Raw genomic sequence first — 27,500 nt, forward strand, 5'->3', positions numbered from 1 at the left:
TGGAGACTGAATAGAAAAAGAGGAACTAAATCCTGCAGCTCGCTCCCTACGCACGTTTCCTTTCCCCCTTTCCTCCGTCTCCTAATCCTTTAAGTCTTCTTTTGTTTCAGAGTGATCCTTTAACTAATCACTCTGAGCTTTTAATTACCAAACCTCCAGAGTCCCTTTGGCTTCTTGGCAAGTTAAACGCGCTCGTGATCAAACACCTCGTTAGTGACGAACGTGTTTCCTTCCTCCTCGTTTCCTTCCTCCTTGTTTCCTTCTTCCTCGTTTCCTACTTCCTCGCCCTCCTTCCTTGCCTCCAACTCAACGTGCATCTGCTCAAAAAAACATGTGGAGATATTTTCAGTGGAAGGACGAGATGGAAACTCAATTAAACTCAAATCTAGGATCTTAATTATGAATTATTTTGTTTTGCCAAAAAATAATTAAAATGTCGTCATTTTGCAGAAAGAATGTTTCATGATGTTGAGATGAGAGATCATGAAGGCCGTCTCCCGACCGTCAGGCAAAAATATATTAAAATCCTCTTTAACAAATACAAACTGAATGATATTTTAAAATAAAATAATTTAATCCACTAAATGAATCAACAATTAATAAAAAATAGGCAAGAACCAGCAACCAAAACAGCTGGAAAAACAACAACTAGAAAATGTTGCAATACATTTAGTTTGTGGACGTTTCGTGTAGAAACGAGAGCTTCAGGCAGCTCAGGAAGCGCTTCTTCACTTCCTGAGAGAACAAGGTGCTCAGATCCAACATGGCGTCCAATGGAGCAGAGGCTGGACTTCATGTCGCTTTCAGGCTCGGAGAAGTAAAAGTCTTCGTTTGTTGGATTCCATAACGCACGTGTACGACGAGCACAAGACGTCCTACGTGTTGATCCAACAATGGTGTATGAAGAATGAGAATTATGGGACTGAAGCCAAATCTGATTTTACAAGTTTATGCTGCTGCCTTTCACTCTGGCAGTCGGCTCTCCATACACACCCATTATAAACTCTGAAATGTTCCTAAACTTGAACAATAATTACATGAAAACTGTGCTAGCTATCAAAGAATGCCCACGTGGGCAAATAAAGTCCAGACTTTTGTCAACGTTTTAAACTTTAAATCAACTCTCTACGTTAAAGTATGGCGAGTCACTGTGGGCACAAAGATGAGTGTTTTTGTTGCTCTCTTCACGCCGAAACCCCATTCAAGTCAATGGGACAATTTCTCGCCATTTTTCGCGCATTTCGAGAAAACGGACGATCGAATCTCTTAGAAACGTCACAGCACACGATTCCCCTTCAGGCCGCACGTATTCATGTATTTTGACGCATGTGCTGGCAACGCCGCAAAGTTTTGTGAGACTATGATTATTATTATTAAGCAGTACATGCATGCTTCCTCCTCCTCGTCCTCCTCCTTTTCTTCCTCGTCCTCCTCATCCTCGTCCTCCTCCTTTTCTTCCTCGTCCTCCACCTCTTCGTCCTCCTCATCCTCGTCCTCCACCTCTTCGTCCTCCTCATCCTCTTCCTCCTCATCCTCGTCCTCCTCATCCTCTTCCTCCTCGTCCTCCTCGTCCTCCTCCGAGACTTCAGCAGCAGGTTGTCGTGTCAGAGCCCAGACAGGTAACACAGGTGTTCTCTGCTCCTGGCTGGCGGAGCGTTGAGGTGTCAGGTGTCATGTCGACAGGTGAGGCAGGAGAAGAAGAAGCTACTTCCTGTTTCTCCTCCGTCCAGAGTGCAGAAAGACTTCTTTAGTTTCAGCTTGTGTGCTCACGCTTCAATGCCTGAGCTTCAAAACGCTGGAGGAACAGGTTTCATTTCCTTCACAATAAAAGCAGCTATACTCATCCTCTCTTCTTTAGTAAAGGATACTTGTTTTAATAAAGAATACCTGTTTTAATAGAAATAATAGTCGTTAACAAAGCTTGGCTAATTCAGTGATATATAGATATCTACAAACTCTTCAGAATAAAAGTATCCTGATATTTCACCATATTGTATTAAACCTAACTAGTAATTTTATTGTTTAAACCAAACTGAGTTTCCTTTAAATGTAAATTCTGAATGATTGAATGAATGAATTATGTCATAATAATGGTGTTCATCTTCACTAACGACGTGTTCTAGTTCTCTCTGCTTGTAGTCGTGACGGTTATGTTTCCATCAAAGAGCAGGACCTTTATTTTGAAGGGAATAGCAATAACTAGTTCAGGTTAAAGACACACATACATTAATGTTATCAACAGAGAGAAAATAATACAAGAATAATACAATAACAATACAGTACTAATGAAATACTAATACAGATACAAGCAGGATTCACAGTAAATACTCAGGAAGCTTGAATCAGACAAGAAGCAGCTTTGAACTAAATACTAAACATAGCTAATTAGCAATAAACACAAAGTACAGCTGAGGCTGATGGGAAGTCACTGCAGGTATTCAGCAATAAATCAACAAGTTAAGTCCAGTTCATCCCGAGGGGAGCGGGAATGTGGAATAAATCAAACGGAAATCCATTCAAAGTGTTTTAGCTTTTTCAGTAAGAAAAGGAGGAAGACAGTTGGAAGCGTCCTGAATCAATACTGAGTCATCATGGACTCCGACATGTCGAACTGAGTAACTACTAATGTGTAGCCGCCCTGTGTTAAATGCCTCCGTGGTGCATTCAAAGACCTGTCGACCAGGAAATTACCCCTTTAAAAGAAAACAAAAGAAAGCAGAGAAAAATACCTCACAAGCGTTTTTTAGACGGAAAACAAAAAGATCGTCACCGGAACCGTCAAAGAGAAAGTGTTAACACGCAGAGGACCTGTCCATCACAGAGGACCTGTCCGTTGCAGAGGACCGGTCCGTCACAGAGGACCTGTTCATCACAGAGGAGCTGTCTGTCACAGAGGACCTGTTCATCACAGAGGACCTGTCCGTCACAGAGGACCTGTCCGTCACAGAGGACCTGTTCATCACAGAGGACCTGTTCATCACAGAGGAGCTGTCTGTCACAGAGGACCTGTCTGTCACAGAGGACCTGTTCATCACAGAGGAGCTGTCTGTCACAGAGGACCTGTCCGTCACAGAGGACCTGTCTGTCACAGAGGACCTGTCCGTCACAGAGGACCTGTCCGTTGAGAGGACCTGTCTGTCACAGAGGACCTGTCCGTCACAGAGGACCTGTCTGTCACAGAGGACCTGTTCATCACAGAGGAGCTGTCTGTCACAGAGGACCTGTCCGTCACAGAGGACCTGTTCATCACAGAGGACCTGTCCGTCACAGAGGACCTGTCTGTCACAGAGGACCTGTCTGTCACAGAGGACCTGTCCATCACAGAGGACCTGTCTGTCACAGAGGACCTGTCTGTCACAGACTCCACGTTTCAGTACCTTCCTCTTGTCGTAGCTTTCTGTTAGCATCTCTTGTGTTAGCTTTCTGTTAGCATCTCTTGTGTTAGCTTCCTGTTAGCATCTCTTGAGTTTAGCTTTTTATTACTGGGTCAAAACGACCCTATAAACACAAAGGTCCTCATTTCAACCAGAGCATTTTATAATTTAGTGAAATTCTTGTTTATTTTTTTATAAAATTCCAAACAGCTTCGTCGATCACGTTTTCAACATACTTACGATCGTTTCACAAATATTTAATGTTTCCAGTCGACGTCCTCTGACGATTGGATCAAACAACACTTTGACTTTAAGTGAATTTAATAAAAAAGAAATAATTTAGAATAATAGAAAAATAACAAAAGATTAAAAAAATGAAAACTGCCACTGTAACCCGGTAGAAAATATGTTTCTCTGGGAAAATAATTGAGAATAAAGTTTACTTGTGGGGGGAAACTAGTTCAGTCGGAGGCAAGCTTGTTTCTATATATATACATATACATATATATATATATGTATATGTATATGTATATGTGTATATTTGTAGGCACCAGGTTGAATTGGAATAAGAGAGAGATCTCTCTGACACAAACCCCTCCACATGACTTCCATCATCTGGAGCCTCGTTGCTTCTGAATGAACCTGCAGCTCATCTTTACTGACAGCATTACGTGTTCCTGAAGGTTACATTGCTTCTCTCAGAAAACATCCTCCGTCCAGAGCTCCTAACTGATTCCCCCGCTCCTCCGCTCCATCCCGTCTATAATATACATATATAAATATATATATATATACACATAATCCTCTTCTGGAGAGCAGCTTGAACACTGATTGTCTCGTTGAGTCTCGGCTGCAGTCTAAAACTCAGCAGAACATGAAATGAAAAAGAGTCAAACATTTCCCAACGAGTCACAGTTCAGGCTCCACGTGTCGAGCAACACGCGGCCGCTCCTCAAAGTTCACGTCGAGTCCATCGAGTTTCAGCTGCATTGTAATAGAAACTCTTATTTTGATCAATAACTAACAAACGATCAATCTGTTAGTGAACGATGCCCCTCCTGTCGGACTATAAATGACCTTTAACCTCTGAGGTCGTGTTGCTCTTCAGCGGACAGGAAGCTGCATCTGGTTCATTAGATAAACCATGCCATGACGTTTTGATCAGAAACATTGAAATATTGATCTGCAGCTGCAGACAGATCATCTTTCTAGAGACGATGACAAAAACACTTTTAGATTAAAAAACATAATGTGTTCGTGTTGTGTATAGATATGGAGGTCCATACTGGGACTGAGCGGCTCCCATAGCGTCTGAACTGGAACCAGTGCAGCTTTTAAAGTGGCGTCAATGATCCTTCCCACTTTTAAAGGTGTCCTTGAACACGTCAGAAACCCATCTCCCATTGAAGCGTCGTCTCCATCGTCTGAATATCGTGGTCGGCGCTGCTGCATTGCATTGTGGGACATTACCCCTCTTGTACCATTTCACCGTTCTCTGGTGAAATGAAGTGAAACTCCTCACAGACGGACTCTCAACGTCTCCACAGCAATTACCGCTGCAGCCTTGACTCTGAGCCGCTAACCTGCAGAGGAAGTCCAGGACAAACGAGCCGACTGCGGATCCTTTTTATTCTTTATTTTATTTTAATTGGCCAGCAGAAAAACAAAACACGAGAAAAAAGTTTTTCTTCAAGCGGCAGAAAACAAACGGAGTCGTGGACGGTAATCATAATGAAGCGCACATTGTTCATAGATTGTGTTTATGCTTCAGAGATGAATTGAGGTTATCTATAATTACACCTCAGGAAATAATTGGGTTTCTGAACGACAAATTAATTAAACGTGTTCATCAGTGAAGGAAACTTCTTCCAGTCCGTCTTGTTAGCTTGTTTGTTGCAGGAAGTTCATCAGGAACGAAGTAAAGAAACATTTAAACACTTCAACAAAAGAAACTCTGTCGTTAGAAAATGTTTTAATGTCAACAAAAACACAACAACTTACTGTTGAAGCTGCATTCTCTCTCCTGACCACCAGGGGGCGACTCCTCTGGTTGTATAGAAGTCTATGCTTCATGTGTTGAAGCTGCATTCTCTCTCCTGACCACCAGGGGGCGACTCCTCTGGTTGTATAGAAGTCTATGCTTCATGTGTTGAAGCTGCATTCTCTCTCCTGACCACCAGGGGGCGACTCCTCTGGTTGTATAGAAGTCTATGCTTCATGTGTTGAAGCTGCATTCTCTCTCCTGACCACCAGGGGGCGACTCCTCTGGTTGTATAGAAGTCCATGAATTCAGTCTAGAATGATCACAGCCTTTAACCGTGAAGTTGAAGTTCTCCTTTTTCGTCCCTGCAGGAAATCAGCGACACGGAGATCCTGGAGCTTACCCACAGTGCACTGGGGCGCATGACGGTGATCCGGCAGATCTTCCCCACCTGGAGGGACAGCAGCTCTCGCTGCACGAGACGAAACCACCGCATCTCGTCTCTGCTGTGCGACCCGCAGGAAGGATACATGCAGAACCTGGAGGTAAGCCCCGCCCACTCGGCTCCATTGACTGGTCCACTGGTCCACTGGTCCACTGGTTTACTGGTTTACTGGTTCACTGGTTCACTGGTTTACTGGTCCACTGGTCCACTGGTCTACTGGTCCACTGGTCTACTGGTCTACTGGTCCACTGGTTTACTGGTTCACTGGTCCACTGGTTTACTGGTTTACTGGTCTACTGGTCCACTGGTTTACTGGTTTACTGGTCCACTGGTCCACTGGTCTACTGGTCCACTGGTTTACTGGTCCACTGGTTTACTGGTCTACTGGTTCACTAGTTTACTGGTCCACTGGTTTACTGGTCCACTGGTCCACTGGTCTACTGGTCCACTGGTTTACTGGTCCACTGGTTTACTGGTCTACTGGTTCACTAGTTTACTGGTCCACTGGTTTACTGGTCTACTGGTTTACTGGTCCACTGGTTTACTGGTCTACTGGTTCACTAGTTTACTGGTTTACTGCTTTACTGGTCCACTGGTCCACTGGTTTACTGGGTGAGGAACCACTACTTTCTGGTCTCGTTCTGGAGGTTTTTTGTTGTGTTTTCTTGTTGTTTTCTTGTGTTTATTTGTGTTTTCTGTGTTTTTGTGTGTTTCTTGTTGTGTTTTTTTGTGTTTTTTTTGTTGTTATTGTGTTTATTATCACATTTTTGTCACGAGAGTAATTCGGACAACTTCGACTTGAAATGTGTCCGGGCGGATACAAATAATAACTTTATTTATACAACACAGTTTACAAAATGCTTTGACAAACAAACAAAACAAAACAACAGAAAGATCAACAAATATGAGATGAAACAATAAAAACAATCAATACAATAAGAATAAGAACACACTTTTACTAGTTATTTTGTTTTCTGTTCAAGAAACAAAATTTTTTTTTTCTTATACATGTACATATTTAAACTTAGCAAACATGCTAAATGCTAGCAGCCTATAGTGACCTTCATGCTACCTGCTCTGCTAACCTTAGCATCAGATCTTCAAGATATAAGAGCCGTAAAGTTTCTGCTTTTTCTGACTTCATGTTCCAGAACTCTGGTCTCACACACACACACACACACACACACACATACACACACACACACACACACACACACACACACACACACACACACACACATACACACACACACACACACACACACACACATACACACACACACACACACACACACACACACACACATACACACTATTATCGTGATGTTTTTTGACATTTACAGAAAACAAACAGAACAATTACTTTGATTCACGGCGAAACATTTAGTGTTTTATTTCCGTCTCGTTTTGACGTTTATGAGGACGAGTTCAGTTTCTACAAGATGTCTGCCACCAAGGTCACCTTCCTCCTCCTCCTCCTCCTCCTCCTCCTCCTCCTCCTCCTCCTCCTTCTTCAGTATTTCTTCTCTTCCTCCTCACTTTACTTTGACTTTACCTTTTTTCTTCAGGTCTTCTCCGTCTCCTCCTCTACATCTTCTCTCTCTCCCACTCTAAATAACACTCCCCTTCACTTCCCACACCTCTTCCTCGCCCTCCTCCTCCTCCTCTTCTTCCTCGCCCTCCTCGTCCTTCTCTTCCTCCTCACTTTACTTTGACTTTTCCCTTTTTCTTCAGTTCTTCTCCTTCTCCTCCTCTTCATCTCTCTCTCTCTCTCTCTCTGCATCCCTCTCTAAATCACACCCTGCTTCACTTCCCTCACCTCCTCCCTCCTCGTCTCCTTGCTCTGTGAAGTTTTCAAAGGATTTAAATCTGAAACTTGGAAGAGGAGTTTCTGAAATATATAATTATTATAAATATTTATAAAGGAAATGAGCCGTGATGTCATCAAGCAGCGGGCTCTCTGATTGGCCGACGCGTGGTGACGAGAGCTGAGGACGGAAGAGGGGAGAGAAGGAAGATAGGAGGGTGTGTGTGTGTGTGTGTGTGTGTGTGTGTGTGTGTGTGTGTGTGTGTGTGTGTGTGTGTGTGTGTGTGTGTGTGTGTGGGCCTCCGGCAGCGTGCTGCATGGCTTCATGCCAGTCAGCTGGACTCATCTGGACACAGTGATGCTCATTTGTCACCCTCCATTTGGTCTCTGCTCCCTGCTTTGACGTGTGTGTGTGTGTGTGTGTGTGTGTGTGTGTGTGTGTGTGTGTGTGTGTGTGTGTGTGATTTGTCACAGTGTGTCTCCTTCACCCTCTGCAGCCCAGGGTGAGAGACGACATGATCACATGTGGAGAGGCTACTCGCTGACTGCCATCTCCTCTGTGTGTGTGTGTGTGTGTGTGTGTGTGTGTGTGTGTGTGTGTGTGTGTGTGTGTGTGTGTGATGGTTAGAGTGGCGGTAGTGTGTCTCCCACAATGCAATGCGGGGAACACAACTAAAAGTGTTAAATCTATAAGTTGGACCTTCGTTGCAGCAGGAAGGATTAAAGGTTATAAAGATCAGATGCTTCATGACGATCATATTTAAGATTCAATAATGAAGAGATTATGGTCTGTTTTTGTGTTTCTAAAGTAACCACTAGATAACGCCTCATTAGATATTTAAACATACATTTCATGAAACTTGTAACACAATAAATGCTCCTCTTGTGTCAGCGATGACGTGGTGAATACTAAACCTTGTGGCACCTTGCTCTCCGGCTGCAGGTGTCCAGCCTCTACCTGTACGACAGCGTGCTGATGATGGCCAACGCCTTCTACAGGAAGCTGGAGGACAGGAAGTGGCACAGCATGGCGAGCCTCAACTGCATCCGCAAGTCCACCAAGCCCTGGAACGGAGGCTGGTCCATGCTGGAGACCATCCAGAAGGTACGGTGCAACCTCTAGCCTCGTGGTGCGTTCAGGGCCCACACAGCGCTCTGCAACCTCTAGCCTTGTGGTGCGTTCAGGGCTCACACAGCGCTCTGCAACCTCTAGCCTCATGGTGCGTTCAGGGCCCACACAGCGCTCTGCAACCTCTAGCCTTGTGGTGCGTTCAGGGCCCACACAGCGCTCTGCAACCTCTAGCCTTGTGGTGCGTTCAGGGCCCACACAGCGCTCTGCAACCTCTAGCCTTGTGGTGCGTTCAGGGCCCACACAGCGCTCTGCAACCTCTAGCCTTGTGGTGCGTTCAGGGCTCACACAGCGCTCTGCAACCTCTAGCCTTGTGGTGCGTTCAGGGCCCACACAGCGCTCTGCAACCTCTAGCCTCGTGGTGCGTTCAGGGCCTACACAGCGCTCTGCAACCTCTAGCCTTGCGGTGCGTTCAGGGCCCACACAGCGCTCTGCAACCTCTAGCCTCGTGGTGTGTTCAGGGCCCACACAGCGCTCTGAAACCTCTAGCCTCGTGGTGCGTTCAGGGCCCACACAGCGCTCTGCAACCTCTAGCCTCGTGGTGCGTTCAGGGCCCACACAGCGCTCTGCAACCTCTAGCCTCGTGGTGCGTTCAGGGCCCACACAGCGCTCTGCAACCTCTAGCCTCGCGGTGCGTTCAGGGCCCACACAGCGCTCTCTCTGTAGCTGTTCCATTTGTTTGTTCAGGTAATCGTCTGCTTCATATTCATAGTGGAGGTGTTTTGACGTAAATATTCTAATAAGGTCACTAAAGGAGGTGGAAGTCTTCCAGTGATCTCTTCAAGGCGGTCGAGCCGATGAACAGACCGTTAGCTCCTTAGCTCCTTAGCTCCTTAGCTCGCTCGTCTTCATCAGGAGAGAATGTGTTAGAGGTTTAATTTGATGAAACCTTTTGAAAAAGATGATTAAAGCGTGATTAGATTACCTAAAAGAGGAGAATAAACACCTTCCAGGAGAGACGTGGGATCCGACATGAAACCCTCCGTGCTAAACCTCTGAAGAGCCTCGAACAGCAGAACTCTGTTCTCACGGTTCTAATTGGTTCTAATTGGTGGAACACGGAGTCCCTCGGAGCCGGAAGACTTCTGTTCATTCAAAACACTTCTTTGTTTCTGCTCGTTAGTGATCTTTCTCCACTTCCTGCCAAGCCGCGCAGCTTTGAGAGAACGCCTGGAAATACCACCGACTTAGTGTATATATATTAATATATATATTATACCTTCATGTACAAAGTGGCAGTGCTGCAGCGTAAAGCCATCCATTACGCCGTGCCGGGCTCAATAACGTCTCCTGTTGGCTCCGTCAGACTTTATATGAAATGCTTCAAAAACTAACTTCTGTCTTTACAATAAAACTCAGAGAGCGCTGAGTCCGCTGCTTCACTTCACGTTGAACATCCCTGAACTTTTCATGAAGCGCTGAAGCTCTGAACTCTGAAGCTCTCCTGGAGTCTTTATGTTTGATCACGTCTCTCGTGACCTTCGCCTCCTGGAGTCTTTATGTTTGATCACGTCTCTCGTGACCTTCGCCTCCTGGAGTCTTTATGTTTGATCACGTCTCTCGTGACCTTCGCCTCCTGGAGTCTTTATGTTTGATCACGTCTCTCGTGACCTTCGCCTCCTGGAGTCTTTATGTTTGATCACGTCTCTCGTGACCTTCGCCTCCTGGAGTCTTTATGTTTGATCACGTCTCTCGTGACCTTCGCCTCCTGGAGTCTTTATGTTTGATCACGTCTCTCGTGACCTTCGCCTCCTCCCCGACGAGACGCTCCTTCAGCGTTTAGGCGCTCTGACAGCAGACCTCAGATCAGCTGATGTTTCTTCGTTGTCAGGAGACGGATGGACTCTGCAGCGAGCCGCTCGGAAAGACAAACCAACATTATCCGACATCGTCTCCCTCCAGTCGTCGATGACACGCGACCTTTAGCGGCTGACGGACGGACGGAGGCGTCGCCGGCCGTCTCCCGTCTCGCTCCGCGAGAAGCACCGGGCGCCACGGTAGGCAGGAGTCAGACGGCGCTGATCGTGACTTTCTGAAGCTCAGCATTAACTAATGAGCTCCTTCTCTTTGCTGAGCCAATCAGCTCTCTCATCCGGAGACAGCAGGGAGTTTCCCATCATGCCTCTTCCCAGCGTCTCCGTCTGCCTCTCGGCTACGTCAATAAGAGAACACCATCTTTACAAGATGAAACACGGCTTCATAATAAAGTAGCTGCTCATTTCCACTGAATGCGTCACGGCCGACCGATACGTTTTGTGACGAGCTCGTTACGTCTTTAGCCCCGAGTCACACATCACATGCGGAAGCTGCTGAACATGTCAGTACCCAGCATGCCTGAATCTGACAGTGTTTTGGCATGAAATAAGTATTTTTTTCCATTGTTGAACCGGACGACACAGTTTTTTGACTGAATATCCTTCCTAACATGCCAATGCTTTGTTGGGTTGGGATTTTTTTCAGATTCTTTAGGTCCTAATCTTTTCAAAAAGGTGTCTTATTAATATGTGGGCTGTTTTTAAGGCCCTGAACCATACAGTTTGAAAAACTCGGCGACCATATCATGCTGGATGTTCATAGTTATGATGAAAATATGGTATAAAAGTGATTATTATTTTCGCAACAAAATTCTGAAAAAAATCATATAAAACAACATTATTAGAACTCATTTGGGGTTCATACGACTACTGGAACACGGGAACAAGAGGTACAGAAGGCCTTTAGCCCCTGGGCTCAAACCCCAGAGAGTAGGAGATGGAGAGAGGAAGTGTATTAGTGTATTAGTGTATGAACGAGTGCAGGTGAGCCTTGTGATAACGAGTGCAGGTGAGCTTTGTGATAACGAGTGCAGGTGAGCCTCTTGATAACGAGTGCAGGTGAGCCTCTTGACAACGAGTGCAGGTGAGCCTTGTGATAACGAGTGCAGGTGAGCCTCGTAAAAAGGAGTCCAGCTGAGCCTCTTGATAACGAGTCCAGGTGAGCCTTGTGATAACGAGTGCAGGTGAGCCTCGTGATAACGAGTGCAGGTGAGCCTTGTGATAACGAGTGCAGGTGAGCCTCTTGATAACGAGTGCAGGTGAGCCTTGTGATAAGGAGTCCAGTTGAGCCTCTTGATAAGGAGTGCAGGTGAGCCTCTTGATAACGAGTGCAGGTGAGCCTCTTGATAACGAGTGCAGCTGAGCCTCGTGATAACGAGTGCAGGTGAGCCTCTTGATAACGAGTGCAGGTGAGCCTCGTGATAACGAGTGCAGGTGAGCCTCTTGATAAGGAGTCCAGGTGAGCCTCTTGATAAGGAGTCCAGGTGAGCCTCTTGATAACGAGTGCAGGTGAGCCTTGTGATAAGGAGTCCAGTTGAGCCTTGTGATAACGAGTGCAGGTGAGCCTTGTGATAACGAGTGCAGGTGAGCCTTGTGATAACGAGTGCAGGTGAGCCTTGTGATAACGAGTGCAGGTGAGCCTTGTGATAACGAGTGCAGGTGAGCCTTGTGATAACGAGTGCAGGTGAGCCTTGTGATAACGAGTGCAGGTGAGCCTCTTGATAACGAGTGCAGGTGAGCCTTGTGATAACGAGTGCAGGTGAGCCTTGTGATAAGGAGTCCAGTTGAGCCTCTTGATAAGGAGTCCAGGTGAGCCTCTTGATAACGAGTGCAGGTGAGCCTCTTGATAACGAGTGCAGCTGAGCCTCTTGATAAGGAGTCCAGGTGAGCCTCTTGATAAGGAGTCCAGGTGAGCCTCGTGATAAGGAGTCCAGCTGAGCCTCTTGATAAGGAGTCCAGGTGAGCCTCGTGATAAGGAGTCCAGCTGAGCCTCTTGATAAGGAGTCCAGCTGAGCCTCTTGATAAGGAGTCCAGGTGAGCCTCTTGATAACGAGTGCAGGTGAGCCTTGTGATAAGGAGTGCAGGTGAGCCTCTTGATAACGAGTGCAGGTGAGCCTCGTGATAACGAGTGCAGGTGAGCCTCTTGATAAGGAGTCCAGGTGAGCCTCTTGATAAGGAGTCCAGGTGAGCCTCTTGATAACGAGTGCAGGTGAGCCTTGTGATAAGGAGTCCAGTTGAGCCTTGTGATAACGAGTGCAGGTGAGCCTTGTGATAACGAGTGCAGGTGAGCCTTGTGATAACGAGTGCAGGTGAGCCTTGTGATAACGAGTGCAGGTGAGCCTTGTGATAACGAGTGCAGGTGAGCCTTGTGATAACGAGTGCAGGTGAGCCTTGTGATAACGAGTGCAGGTGAGCCTCTTGATAACGAGTGCAGGTGAGCCTTGTGATAACGAGTGCAGGTGAGCCTTGTGATAAGGAGTCCAGTTGAGCCTCTTGATAAGGAGTCCAGGTGAGCCTCTTGATAACGAGTGCAGGTGAGCCTCTTGATAACGAGTGCAGCTGAGCCTCTTGATAAGGAGTCCAGGTGAGCCTCTTGATAAGGAGTCCAGGTGAGCCTCGTGATAAGGAGTCCAGCTGAGCCTCTTGATAAGGAGTCCAGGTGAGCCTCGTGATAAGGAGTCCAGCTGAGCCTCTTGATAAGGAGTCCAGCTGAGCCTCTTGATAAGGAGTCCAGGTGAGCCTCTTGATAAGGAGTCCAGGTGAGCCTTGTGATAACGAGTGCAGGTGAGCCTCTTGATAACGAGTGCAGCTGAGCCTCGTGATAAGGAGTCCAGGTGAGCCTCTTGATAACGAGTCCAGGTGAGCCTCGTGATAAGGAGTCCAGGTGAGCCTCGTGACTCTTCTCTCCTCAGGGGAACATCTCGGGTCTGACGGGCACGATGGACTTCAAGGACGGCGGCTCCAACTCTCACGTGCAGTTCGAGATCCTCGGCTCCAGCTTCAGCGAGACCTTCGGCAAGGACATCAAGCGGGTGAGTTCACGGCGTTTCACCGTAAAACCGCCGAGCTGGAAGGAGGCGGGGCTGACGGCCTACAGGCCTGCAGAGCTAACGTCGTTATTCAGGCTGAAATGTGTCTCTACGGGGCCTCAAACTATCACAAGTTAAGGGGAGAAAGTACAGGAATGAGGTTATGAATGTGTTGTGAACAAAAGCCTCTGCATAAACCCTCAGTTCATCCCTGACATTGAGAGGAGGATTTGTCGTTTCACAAGTTTCATGACATTATGTAACGGTAACTTTAAGTGAATTTAGGAGAAATCTACAGATGAAATAAATGTGTATTTTCCTCTAGAATGAAAGAAGACGAGTAATGGAAGAAAAACAGACAAAACTCTCTAAATCTGTTCATTCTTAAATCCTAAAACATGATCCTAACCATGTGACTAAACTCTGCAGAGACTCAAAGCAGAACAAAATATGTATCTGAATGTATTATTCACACAAATGATCATACTCGGCTTTTTCAAAAAACGACCCTAAATTACCTCAGGGATTAGTAATGCTCTCTGATGGACTCATCTCTAATGGACTCATCTCTAATGGACTCATCTCTAATGGACTCATCTCGAATGGACTCATCTCGAATGGACTCATCTCTAATGGATTAATCTGTAATGGGTTCATCTCTAATGGACTCATCTCTAATGGACTCATCTCTAATGGACTCATCTCTAATGAACTCATCTCTAATGGACTCATCTCTAATGGATTCCTTTCTAATGAACTCATCTCTAATGGATTCATCTCTAATGAACTCATCTCTAATGGACTCATCTCTAATGGATTCATCTCTAATGGACTCATCTCTAATGGACTCATCTCTAATGGATTCATCTCTAATTCAATTCAGTTTATTTTATATAGCCCAACATCACAAATACAAGTTTGCCTCAGAGGGCTTTACAATCTGTGCACATGACATCCCTGTCCCGGGACCTCACATCGGATCAGGAAAAACTCCCCCAAAAAGATAGTAAAAACCCTTTCACAGGGAAAAAAAAGTGGAAGAAACCTGAGGGAGAGCAACAGAGGAGGATCCCTCTCCCCGGATGGACAGAAGCAATAGATGTCATGTGGCCAGAATGAACAACGTAATGGAGTTACAGCACATTACATGAATATGACAGAAATTATTCATATAATGAGTAGTAGGCATGGTCCATGATCCAGATAACCACGATTCATTAAGCAGAAGGAGGTAGAGAGGAGGGGCATCCCAGGGGCAGTGGGAGGAGAAAGCAGGGCCATGGCAGCTAATGAACTCATCTCTAATGGACTCATCTCTAATGGATTCATCTCTAATGAACTCATTTCTAATGGATTCATCTCTAATGAACTCATCTCTAATGGACTCATCTCTAATGGATTCATCTCTAATGAACTCATTTCTAATGGATTCATCTCTAATGAACTCATCTCTAATGGACTCATCTCTAATGGATTCATCTCTAATGGACTCATCTCTAATGGATTCATCTCTAATGAACTCATCTCTAATGGACTCATCTCTAATGGATTCATCTCTAATGAACTCATCTCTAATGGACTCATCTCTAATGGATTCATCTCTAATGAACTCATCTCTAATGGATTCATCTCTAATGAACTCATCTCTAATGGATTCATCTCTAATGAACTCATTTCTAATGGACTTATCTCTAATGGACTCATCTCTAATGGATTCATCTCTAATGAACTCATCTCTAATGGACTAATCTCCAATGGACTCATCTCTAAAGGACTCATCTCTAATGGACCCGGAGTAGTTGTAGAGATTATCTCGCTGCCGTCCTCGGTCTGATTAAAAACAGGAGAATCGGGTTCTCTCTCTCTCTCTCTGAGGCTTGTGGGCGCCGCCAGAAGAAATAAAGAAATAAGAGGTTTTTATTTTGTCGTGAGAGGCAACAGATTGCTGCGAAGAGACATTAAGTCAATGAGATGAGAAAAGCGAGGACAGATAGATGGAATAACACGGGCGGGTGTCTGAAGGACCAGAGCGCTTCAGAGGGAAACCACATTTCAATCTCCATCAGGTGTGAGCCGGTCATGTCGCTTTGAGAGAGATGGCCCGGAGGAAAGAGGAGGGACGGCACGGAGATGGAGGTTCTGATAACCCAGACAAGGAGTGCGTGTGTGTGTGTGTGTGTGTGTGTGTGTGTGTGTGTGTGTGTGTGTGTCTGATATCTCGCCGCAGGGCGGGCGACATCATCACAGACTCGGTAACAGCGTTTCTCCCAGACGTCAGACCGCCTGCAGGAACAAGTCCGAGTGAGATGAAATCACACTGTTTGACTTTCAGAGTTTCAGGTTTCATGATTCCTCGTGGATTGTTTTCATGAAGCTCAAACATGAAAGAATAACCGGCGTCATCTCACTGTAGCCAATTTATATAGACTTCTATACAACCAGAGGAGTCACCTCCTGGTGGTCAGGAGAGAGAATGCAGCTTGAACACATGAAGCATAGACTTCTATACAACCAGAGGAGTCGCCCCCTGGTGGTCAGGAGAGAGAATGCAGCTTTAACACATGAAGCATAGACTTCTATACAACCAGAGTAGATTCAGCAGGTCGTGTCCTCTGATCTCAGGTCAGCTCAGTAAAATCCAATCTTTTTTTTTAGATTCTGATTATGAATTACACTTTGAGACTATGGCCTAATATTTTGATTCATCCACAAAACATGTGAAGGAAATGCAGTCAGTAGATGTTTACTCTGCTTTGCAGGGAAAACAAGAAGAAACCATGCAAAGCTGTTGTTTTTGCCTCCTAAAGCGTTTTAAGCGCATCTTCTCCTCCCCTGCTCTGAGCCAGCGGCGTGTTCTCGGCCTCACAGTGAAGCCTCGTGGCGCCGCCGCCGGTGAGAGCCGGCTTTCACTTTTAATAACGCAGGAACAGATTTCTGTTGTAATCCAGTGAAGGTTGAATTTGAGGCCCTGAAGCGCCGCTAGTTACCGAACGCCCACGGATCGTCTTAGATGAACAGAACAGGTAGAAATAAAAAGACACACACACACACACACACACACACGCACACACACACACACACACACACACACACACACTAATTGCTATTCATATTGCTGTGTTTTCTTTGAAAAGGCCCCAGAGAGTGAAGCTTTGTGTAGATTAGAAACATCAAAGAGGATTCATAACAGAGAAATGTGTGTGTGTGTGTGTGTGTGTGTGTGTGTGTGTGTGTGTGTGTGTGTGTGTGTGTGTGTGTGTGTGTGTGTGTGCATATCCTTATTCATTGTAGCGATTGAGGATTAATATTTTCTGCTGCACGTTAAACTGGGAGCGCTTGTTTTACATCCTGAGAGACACTTTTATTGTGAAGGCAGCGAGTCAAAAAAACAAGCATATCTAACAACAACAACAACAACAACAACAACAGGAGGAGCAGAAAACAAACGAAGCCGGCCGACAGTGAGAAGATATACAGACTGTTCATCATCTCGGGGTCGCTCCTGCTTTTCCTCTCGTTCATCATGGAAACTAACGTGTGCTTCAGCTTCTTTAAAACACACTGAGAGACGCTGGCATTTAGCTCTGCTGTCCACGGGAGAGTGAGCTGCAGAAATACTGCCAGCCTAGCCTTTTGGATGACGGGGGGGGGGGGGGGGGGGGGTGACATTTGAGGAAAAAGTGAAAGAAGCACGGAGGAGAAGAATAATGCATGAGCGGATCTGACTCCCAGAGAGGAGTCAGATCCGGGACTCTGGGTGAGTCGAGTCCTCACGATAGATGGATGGATGAATGGATGGATAGATACACACGGTCACTTCCTGTCTCCTCCACAGTCCACGTACAGTCACTTCCTGTTCAAGATGGCGACGGACGAATCGCCAAACTGAAGGCTTCAAAACATTCGTCAAAAGTGAAGTGGACCACGCCCACTTCCCATGAACAGACCGTTAACCACGCCCACTTCCCACATAAGTATACCGTTAACCACGCCCACTTCACATGAACATATCGTTAACCACGCCCACTTCCCCCATGAACATACCGTTAACCACGCCCACTTCCCCATGATCATACCGTTAACCACGCCCACTTCATCATGATCATACCGTTAACCACGCCCACTTCCCCATGAACATACCATTAACCACGCCCACTCCCCCATGAGCAGACCGTTAACCACGCCCACTTGTGTATACATTTAACCACGCCCACTTACACATGGACATACATTAGACCACGCCCACTTCCCATGAGCAGACCTTAGACCACGCCCACTTCCCATGAGCAGACCATAGACCACGCCCACTCCCCGCTGCATCTCAGCCTCCAGGAGAAGCAGCCGTCCGTTCCTGCAGCTCTTGGCTCGCGGCGCCGCGTGTTCGATCCCGTAGTGAAGCGCCGGAGCGTCCCTCGTTACGCAGCACCACTCACCCGGGCCGTCTGGCCTTTTGGAAAGTCCTTTCTGTCCATTAATAACGTAATAATTGTCCGGCGGGCCGCCGCTCGCTCTCCTCGGGGAAGGTCGTGTCCGTTCTGTCTCCGTTTGGTTGCTGGAGGGAAGTGTTGATGAAAGCTCCTCGGTCGTTTCACCAGAATGTGTAACATGATACACGGTGAAGTTTAAATTGATACGTCGTTCGCTGCTTTAGAAACAAGTCTTGAAAAGCAAACACACAAGTAAATATTTTTTGTGTTTATTATAATCATACATACATAATTACAATGAGCACATTTTTGCATTTGCTCGATCAAGATAACCAAACTCCTCCTCCTGTCCTCTCCTCCTCTCCTCTCCTCCTCTCCTCTCCTCCTCTCCTCCTCTCCTTCTTCCTCCTCTCCTCCTCTCCTCTCCTCCTCTCCTCTCCTCCTCTCCTCCTCTCCTCTCCTCCTCCTCTCCTCCTCTCCTCCTCCTCTCTCTCTCTCTCTCTCTCTCTCTTTCTCCCTCTCTCTCTCTCTCTCTCTCTCTCTCTCTCTCTCTCTCTCTCTCTCTCTCTCTCTCTGGAGAGCGTGGTGACCGTGTGAGAGAGGCGTGGAGTTTTGAAGTGTTCTGTCCGGTTCATCGGGGTGTTTTGAACGGTTTGGCCGCCTGCCTTGGTGCAGCTGGTCGGGCTGTTCTGAGACTTTGGTGAGCGAGTGTCGGAGTTTTCTTTTTTCTTTTTTCGAGGCGTCTCGGAGGATTGGCGTCCTCCGAGACGCCGCCGCCCTCTCTCCGACAAGGAGTGAGGGTCGTGACCATCAGGGGCGCGGCGGTGCAGGTGTCCCCGCTGACCGCCCCCTCCACGCGGGTCACCGTGGCGGGAGTGCCGCCGTTCATCTCGAACGAGGCGATAATGGAGGAGCTGCGGAGGTTCGGAAGGTTTGCCAGCGGGCTGAAGACGGTGAGCTTTGGGTGCAGGGACCAGAAGCTGAGGCACGTCCGGTCTCTGAGGAGGCGGGTGTTCATGTTCCTGAGCTCGCTTCTCAGAGCCTGGACGTGTCCTTCAGGGTGAGGCACGGAGAGGCCGCCTACCTGCTGTACGCCAGCTGGACCAGCAGCTGCTTCCAGTGCGGAGAGGTGGGGCACAAGAGGGCTGGGTGTACGGGAGGGGGGCGGGCCGGCTCTGCTGGTAAGGGAGCCCGTAGAGGAGGGGCCTGCTGACCCCGTAGAAGAGGGGCCTGCTGACCCCGTGGAGGAGGGGCCTGCTGATCCCGTAGAGGAGGGGCCTGCTGACCCCGTGGAGGAGGGGCCTGCTGACCCCCTGGTGGAGGGGCCTGCTGACCCCGTAGAGGAGGGGCCTGCTGACCCCGTGGAGGAGGGGCCTGCTGACCCCGTGGAGGAGGGGCCTGCTGACCCCCTGGTGGAGGGGCCTGCTGACCCCGTAGAGGAGGGGCCTGCTGACCCCGTGGAGGAGGGGCCTGCTGATCCCGTAGAGGAGGGGCCTGCTGACCCCGTAGAGGAGGGGCCTGCTGACCCCGTGGAGGAGGGGCCTGCTGACCCCGTAGAGGAGGGGCCTGCTGACCCCGTAGAAGAGGGGCCTGCTGATCCCGTAGAGGAGGGGCCTGCTGACCCCGTAGAGGAGGGGCCTGCTGACCCCGTGGAGGAGGGGCCTGCTGACCCCGTAGAGGAGGGGCCTGCCGACCCCGTGGAGGAGGGGCCTGCTGACCCCATGGAGGAGGGGCCTGCTGGGCCGGTATAGGAGGGGCCTGCTGACCCCGTGGAGGAGGGGCCTGCTGTGCCCGTAGGGGAGGGGCCTGCTGACCCCGTGGAGGAGGGGCCTGCTGACCCCGTGGAGGAGGGGCCTGCTGGGCCCGTGGGGGAGGGGCCTGCTGGGCCCGTGGAGGAGGGGCCTGCTGACCCCGTGGAGGAGGGGCCTGCTGACCCCCTGGAGGAGGGGCCTGCTGACCCCGTGGAGGAGAGGCCTGCTGGGCCCGTGGAGGAGGGGCCTGCTGACCCCGTGGAGGAGGGGCCTGCTGACCCTGTGGAGGAGGGGCCTGACTATGTGAGCCAGAAGAAGCGTTTTCGCCTCAAGAAGTACGTCACTGAGCTGAGGAAGGCAGAGAAGGCTGAAGCTGAGACAGAGGAGAGCTGAAGGGCTGCTCAGTGGTTCATCAGGTGACTCGTGGACGTTTCTCTCTCTCTGAGGCCGTGCAGGTCTGGAGGTGGAAACATGGACTGTGGAGTTGATGATGATGATGATGATGATGATGATGATGATGATGATGATGATGATGATGATGTTGATGATGATTGATTGTTTTGTTTGCTTGTTTTTTGGCTAATGTTTGTTTGTTTGTTTGACGATTATTTGGTTGTTTATGTTTCAAGTGATGTTTTAAAGTGTTTATGTTTTTCACTGAAAAGTGGAATAAAGGGATTTTTAAAAACCAAACCTCTCCTCCTCTTCTCCTCTTCTCCTCCTCTCCTCCTCTTCTCCTCTCTTCCTCTCCTCCTCACAAGATCAACAAAAGGAACCAAGATATGGGATCCTTTTGCAGCTCCCTCCGCCCCCTTTTGCAGCTCCCTCCGCCCCCTTTTGCAGCTCCCTGCGCCCCCTTTTGCAGCTCCCTCCGCCCCCTTTTGCAGCTCCCTCCGCCCCCTTTTGCAGCTCCCTCCGCCCCCTCCAGGCGTCACACGGTTGACGTCCTGTCTCTTTGTCTCTGCAGCTCGCCACGTGGGACTCGGTGCTCGGTCTGAACGGCAGCCTGAAGGAGAGCCGCATCGAGAACGGCATGCAGGGAGTCACGGTCAAAGTGGTCACTCTGCTGGTAGGTCGCCTGTGTGTCTAATAATACTATGCACGGTACCACTATACACACACATACTAGATGCATCTGTTTACTTGTTATGAATTAAAACACGTGGAGAACAAAGAAAAGAGAGGTGTGAACGTACGAATGAGCAAAACATGAATGAAAGTGTGAGCTGAGAGGCGAAAGAGTTCAACACGGCAAGTGAAGAATTGCACAGTTTAAATGGAGCATGCTGATGTTTGCTCTCCACTCTGTAGAATGTCCTTCTTTGAACAAGTTAAACTCTCGTTGTAACTAAATAATCCTCCGGAGCTCAAAGCACACTCCGGTGAATCCGGAGAAAAAAAATCCCTCCGTCAATAAAGAAGAAGTGATTTTATAGCTCATGCGCTTCTGAGAGCTTTCTTTTTGTATTTTCCTCTCACTTATTCTTCTTCCTCCGCCCCAAAAGTTTCCCCTGCAAGACTTAAAAAAAAATGTTTTCAGAGGGCATCGATCCAGAACCTCCAGCCGTCCACTCGGTATAATAGTTCTAGAGAAACAGGAGAGCGTCTTTCAGAACTGATCCCAGAACAGCAGCTGGTCAGCAGAGAGGAGACACTGTTTAACCATGCAGCTCTAAGACCTGCAGCTCACACACACACACACACACACACACACACACACACACACACACACACACACACAGTGAGCTTATTGTTCGATGATGACGATGTTCGTTGAGTTTTAGAAACACAACAACAGGAGTCCTGAGGGGAGATGAAGAGGAACCAAGAGCCATCAGGTAGAAAAAGGAAGGTAGATGAAGGTCGATGAAAGTAAAGGAAGGAAGGTAGATGAAGGTGGAGGAAGGTAGATGAAAGTAGAGGAAGGTAGAGGAAGGTGGAGGAAGGTAGATGAAAGTAGAGGAAGGTAGATGAAGGTAGGGGAAGGTGGAGAAAGGTAGATGAAGGCAGAGGAAGGAATGTAGAGAAAGGTAGATGAAGGAATGTAGATGAAGGTAGATGATGGTAGAAGATGGTAGATGAAGGAATGTAGAGGAAGGTAGATGAAGGTAGATGAAGGGAGAAGATGGTAGATGAAGGAATGTAGAGGAAGGTAGATGAAGGTAGATGAAGGGAGAAGATGGTAGATGAAGGAATGTAGAGGAAGGTAGATGAAGGTAGAAGATGGTAGATGAAGGAATGTAGAGGAAGGAATGTAGAGGAAGGTAGAGGAAGGTAGATGAAGGTAGAAGATGGTAGATGAAGGAATGTAGAGGAAGGTAGAAGAAGGTAGATGAAGGAATGTAGAGGAACGTAGAGGAAGGTAGAGGAAGGTAGATGAAGGTAGAAGATGGTAGATGAAGGAATGTAGAGGAAGGTAGAAGAAGGTAGATGAAGGAATGTAGAGGAACGTAGAGGAAGGTAGAGGAAGGTAGATGAAGGAATGTAGAGGAAGGTAGAGGAAGGTAGATGAAGGTAGAGGAAGGTAGAGGAAGGAATGTAGAGGAAGGTAGATGAAGGTAGATGAAGGTAGATGAAGGTAGATGAAGGTAGATGAAGGAATGTAGATGAAGATAGATGAAGGTAGATGAAGGAATGTAGGGGAAGGTAGAGGAAGGTAGATGAAGGAATGTAGAGGAAGGTAGATGAAGGTGGAAGGTGGAAGGAAGGTAGAAGAAGGTAGAGGAAGGTAGAGTAAGGTGGAGGAAGGCAGATGAAGGTATGTAGATGAAGGTAGAGGAAGGTAGAGGAAGGAATGTAGAGGAAGGTAGATGAAGGTAGATGAAGGAATGTAGGGGAAGGTAGAGGAAGGTAGATGAAGGAATGTAGGGGAAGGTAGAAGAAGGTAGATGAAGGAATGTAGGGGAAGGTAGAGTAAGGTAGATGAAGGTAGCGGAAGGAATGAAGATGAAGGTAGATGAAGGAAGGTTGAGGAAGGTATAGAAAGTCAGAAGAAGGATGGTAGAGGAAGGCAGGTAGAGGAAGGCAGAGGAAGGAAGGTATAGGAAGGATAGTAAAGGAAGGTATATGAAAGAAGGTATAGAAAGATAGAGGAAGGTATAGGAAGGAATGTAGATGAAGGCAGAAGAAGGTTTGGGAAGTAAGGTAGATGAAGGAAGTTAGAGGAAGGTATAGGAAGATAGAGGAAGGTATATAAAGGAAGGTAGAGGAAGGTAGAGCAAGGAAGAGGAAGGAAGAGGAAGGCAGGTTTCTATTTCCTGAGCTGCATTCATGACATCATAATAAATAAACTTCATTCTTAACATCATTATAATTATACTACATTATTGACATCATAATACTTAAAGCTCTTCTAACTGTTAATGTGATATCAGCTTATGATGCATAATTGTTCCAGGGATTCATTTATAAATTATCTGAACGTCTCAGCATGAATAACACACTCGTTATGAAGCACATTTTCCGATTGAACACATAATTCAATGCAACAGGCTGTAAGTACACTGTTAAGGAGACACGTTAAGGAGCCACGTTAAGGAGACATCTTTCGAATCCTCAGCTCCACTCGTCTCCTTCATCCCATCTGTGCTGTTTGGTTGAAGCTGCAGTGTGAGGTGATTCTGTTGGTTTCTCCTGAGGCTGTAATGTTCTCTGACACCTCTCTCTCCACCTCCACCTCCCTCTCTCTCCACCTCCACCTCCCTCTCTCTGCAGGAGGACCCCTTCGTCATGGTGGCGGAGAACATCCTCGGGCAGCCCAAGAGGTACAAAGGCTTCTCCATCGACGTCCTGGACGCTCTCGCCAAAATCCTGGGCTTCAAATATGAGATCTACCAGGTGAGACCGACTGACGTGTGCAGGTTTAGTTTAGGTTTAGTTTAGGTTTAGTTCAGGTTTAGTTCAGGTTCATCAAACGTCTCATTCACACACCAAACAACTACAGAGTTTTAAAATGACAAAACAACAAAGATACAAACAACAATTATAAAGAGACACACAATGCCGACCAAACACCTGCAGAGACCCACGGACCAACAGCTATGAAACACTATAGACTCAAAGTCTTCCAGGAGACTCGTCACTGGGGATCACTGCTTTCTGAGCCAGAGCTCATGATAATAAACCACATGTTGCACAGAAGCCTGAGTGTTTGATGAATAACCAATGCTCTCACTGTATCTGCTCATGAGGTGGAGCTTTGCTTCAGCTTGTTGCTTCTAAATGAACTCAATGTGAATCTTCCCTCCAGGTGGCCGACAGTAAATATGGATCTCAGCTCCCCAACGGCTCGTGGAACGGCATGATTGGTGACCTCATCAACAAGGTAAAGCTGTGACTCACTGTGAGAGCCAATGAGCTTCAGCTGAAGAGATGGCGTGTCATAAGGTTCACTGGAAGCTGTTTAACCTTCCTCTTGTGTTAGCTTTCTGTTAGCATCTCTTGTGTTAACGGGTCGGTTTTGACCCATGTCTTAAATCAGCTGTAAAATACACTAAAAACAATTATCTATCATCCAATGTGTTTCTCATCTCTTGTTGACCTTGTTAGGCTTCCTTATCCATGAACATATTGTTTATGTTTTAATATTGTAGGTGTGGGCCTCTGGGCCTTTTCTTTGTCAGGATACCTCCATTTCTATAAAGAAATGTTAAAATGAACCTCAAGAGAATCATATAAATAAATAAAAGGTTGTTGTGTTACCTGACTCTTACTGAGGGGTATTAGAACACATCTCTTAAATGCATTTGTTCTATTTATTTCTTCATTTTAATATTATTAACTATTGTAACATCTATGGTGTTACGGGTCAATTTCGACCCATATATATTTACTTCAAGAAAAGGTTAAAAAGTATTTTTTCCAGCAATATAACTTTAATACAAACACAAAATGAAAAGCAGAACAAGACATAACACAAACAACAACCAATCAAGCAAATCTTTTTGTGAATTTAGTGAAATTCTTTTTTATTTTTTTTATTTTGTTGAAATAGAGGTTCCTGGCAAAGTCAAAAAGCCTTGATGAAATAAACACATTTATGTGGTTCTTTCATGGATTTAAAACCTAAAATGGGTTTTAAAGAGGAAGCTTAAGCTCCAAACATATACTTGAATACTTGTCACTGATTGGCCGAACGCCACCCACCTGCCTCCCCCTTCCAGAAAGCCGACCTGGCGGTGTCGGCCATCACCATCACGCCGGAGCGGGAGAACGTGGTGGACTTCAGCAAGCGCTACCTGGACTACAGCGTGGGCATCCTGCTGCGGAAGCCCGAAGAGAAGATCAACATCTTCTCCCTGTTCGCGCCCTTCGACCTCGCCGTCTGGGCCTGCATCGCCGCCGCCATCCCCGTGGTGGGCGTGCTCATCTTCCTGCTCAACCGGCTGCAGGCGCTGCGCTCATCCGCCGTCCAGAACGGACCGCCGGGCCAGACCCCCAACGGCGGCGCCGGGTCGGGCTCCCTGAACAGCGCCGTCTGGATCGTCTACGGAGCGTTCGTCCATCAAGGTGAGCGGGAAACACGGTCGTGGCGGGAAATAATGTGCATATTTTTTCTCCTTGCATTGCTGAAGATAACATGAGTTTTTTTATGTATATACATAGGAGATTACAATAATGCCGATACCAACAACGTGTCTTGACAACTCTTCGCGTCATCGTTTTGTCCCTTTAGCCACGTTACCGTCCCAGATACGTCGTTTTCGTACCCGGCTAGCCGGCCGGCCGTTGGCTGGTTTATTGCAGCGACATAAACCCCAAATAAATAGATTCTGCTTTGATTCATTTGCAATAAACAAATCAATAAGACGCTGAAATAACTTCATCAGGATTCCGATTTGCGTCATACGAGCAAAACACTTTTAAAAAGCTTATTTTCCGAATGGAGTTTAGCTCGATTGGTGCTAACGATGCTATCGTTGTAGCCGCTCCTTCGTCGCCAAAAAAACAGCAACGATGTTCTTGTTTACAAACAGAAAATCTGAAAATCTTCCACCTGGTCTCTGTAGAAATATGTGTGTATATAATCCATTTTAGAGCTCTGGAGGACGATAACAAATATTATTTCTCCATTTCTGATTCAACGAGCAGAATCTCAAACCTTTGTGTCTTTGCATCAACATATACAAAGACTTGAACATTAATTTGCTCGTGAACTTTTCCCTGCTCACGACTTCTCAGGCTCGGCTGCAGTCGCTTTTAAATTGACAAAATGTAAAGAAGATTACATCAAAAATCAATGAAGTTGAATGTGATCTGCATCGTAGACGTGAGCGTTGAAGACACATCCGTGTAAATCTCTACGTCCTTTAACTTTGGTGAACTTTGACCGGCCTCAAGGCAAACGGAGCTGAAGTAGCTCTGAAGCTTCAGCGCGAGCAGCTGCGGAGGTATCGGAGGTATCGGAGGTATCGGAGCTTCACGCGTCCTGAGGTCTCACGATGCAGAATATCCGGAACGTTCTCACGGTGCAGCGGCTCAGTGTTTCGTCTGAAACCAATCGGGGCCGATCACAGCGAGAGGAAGATTATCTGCCTCGTAAAGACGGATTTCAATTTGATTTACAGACGGGGGTTTAATTTGGAGCCGTTACACGGATTACATGCCAACAGAAGAGGGAAACAATAATCACGGGAGGATTTGTAGCGTCTGAAATATTTAGCAGAGAAGCAGAAACAAGGACATCAAACTTGAAAAGTGCTTAAATGAATTAGAGGGAGGCTTATGCTGCTCAGAGCTCCAGGAAACCGAGCGGCGGGGTAATGCACGCTGGTTCCTTCTCAAGCAGCTTCTTTGTGTGAGAATGTTGCTTTTTTAGGAGACGGGGCTACTTTGTTGCAGTGAAAAGTGTTGCAACACAAACACGGGAAGACGTTTCAGGATTAAACTGAAGCTGACGTGGTGGATTCTCTCACAAGGAACCCCGACCCCATCGCTCCAGTTCCCCATGTCTTCAAAACGTCTTCAAAACGTCTTTAAATATCAACAATTTGCTAGAAAAAACGTGAAAGGCTTTTATTCTTTTCCAAAAAATAATCTCAGTTACTAAATATGTCAAAACAAATGCCCCAAAAGTCTTCATTTCCCAAAACTTCTTCCCCGCTTTTACCCAAAGAAAGTCCTCTGACTATCTGTCTGACCTCCAAAGCCAGCTGACGAAGATCGATGTGAAATGCTCTTTCAGAAATATCCCAAAACTGTCCTCACTTCCAAGAAATGCCATTAGTTTCCCAAAGTGAGCTCCTTTTTAAACATGTCCCCAACCTGAAGGTCAACGTCCTCTGAAAGGTAGAAGAACAAGAACACACACACAGTGAAACACGTGTGTGTGTGTTGGATCCACACACTCCAGCATGAACACACACACACACACACACTTTCCCAGCAGATGCACCCAGCTGCATCTATTATGGTCTGGCTGGTTGCCTGGGAAACCTTTTAGTGCTAACGGGTTGTGCAGCCTCGTTTCTGTTTTTCCAAACGACCAGAAACGAAGGTCCTCGCTCAGGTGATAGACCCCCCTTGGTAATGTAGGACTGTGTGTGTGTGTGTGTGTGTGTGTGTGTGTGTGTGCAGGTGGAGAAGGCGCGGTGGGCTCTGTGGCCTTGAGGATCGTGATGGGCAGCTGGTGGCTCTTCACGCTCATCGTGTGCTCGTCCTACACCGCCAACCTGGCAGCGTATCTCACCGTGTCACGCATGGACCACGCTATACGGTGAGGGACACACACACACACACACACAC

The 27,500-nt window shown here is 47.1% G+C and overlaps 1 protein-coding gene across 1 annotated transcript in view; it reads left to right on the forward strand.

The window, feature by feature from the left end:
• The window catches only part of LOC306753656 (glutamate receptor ionotropic, delta-1-like), a gene marked incomplete at both ends in the record, with an annotated part of 299,744 nt that overhangs the window by 246,261 nt on the left and 25,983 nt on the right, over positions 1-27,500 (forward strand). Inside the window, 8 exons of the mRNA XM_079237551.1 lie at positions 5,727-5,900; positions 8,551-8,712; positions 13,463-13,582; positions 20,725-20,826; positions 23,472-23,594; positions 24,007-24,081; positions 24,920-25,265; positions 27,333-27,471. Of these exons, the coding sequence (XP_079093677.1) occupies positions 5,727-5,900; positions 8,551-8,712; positions 13,463-13,582; positions 20,725-20,826; positions 23,472-23,594; positions 24,007-24,081; positions 24,920-25,265; positions 27,333-27,471 (1,241 nt within the window). The remainder of the gene's footprint in view (positions 1-5,726; positions 5,901-8,550; positions 8,713-13,462; positions 13,583-20,724; positions 20,827-23,471; positions 23,595-24,006; positions 24,082-24,919; positions 25,266-27,332; positions 27,472-27,500) is intronic.

This window comes from Taurulus bubalis (genome assembly GCF_910589615.1).
Source record: "Taurulus bubalis genome assembly, chromosome: 2".
Classification (NCBI taxonomy): Eukaryota; Metazoa; Chordata; class Actinopteri; order Perciformes; family Cottidae; genus Taurulus; species Taurulus bubalis.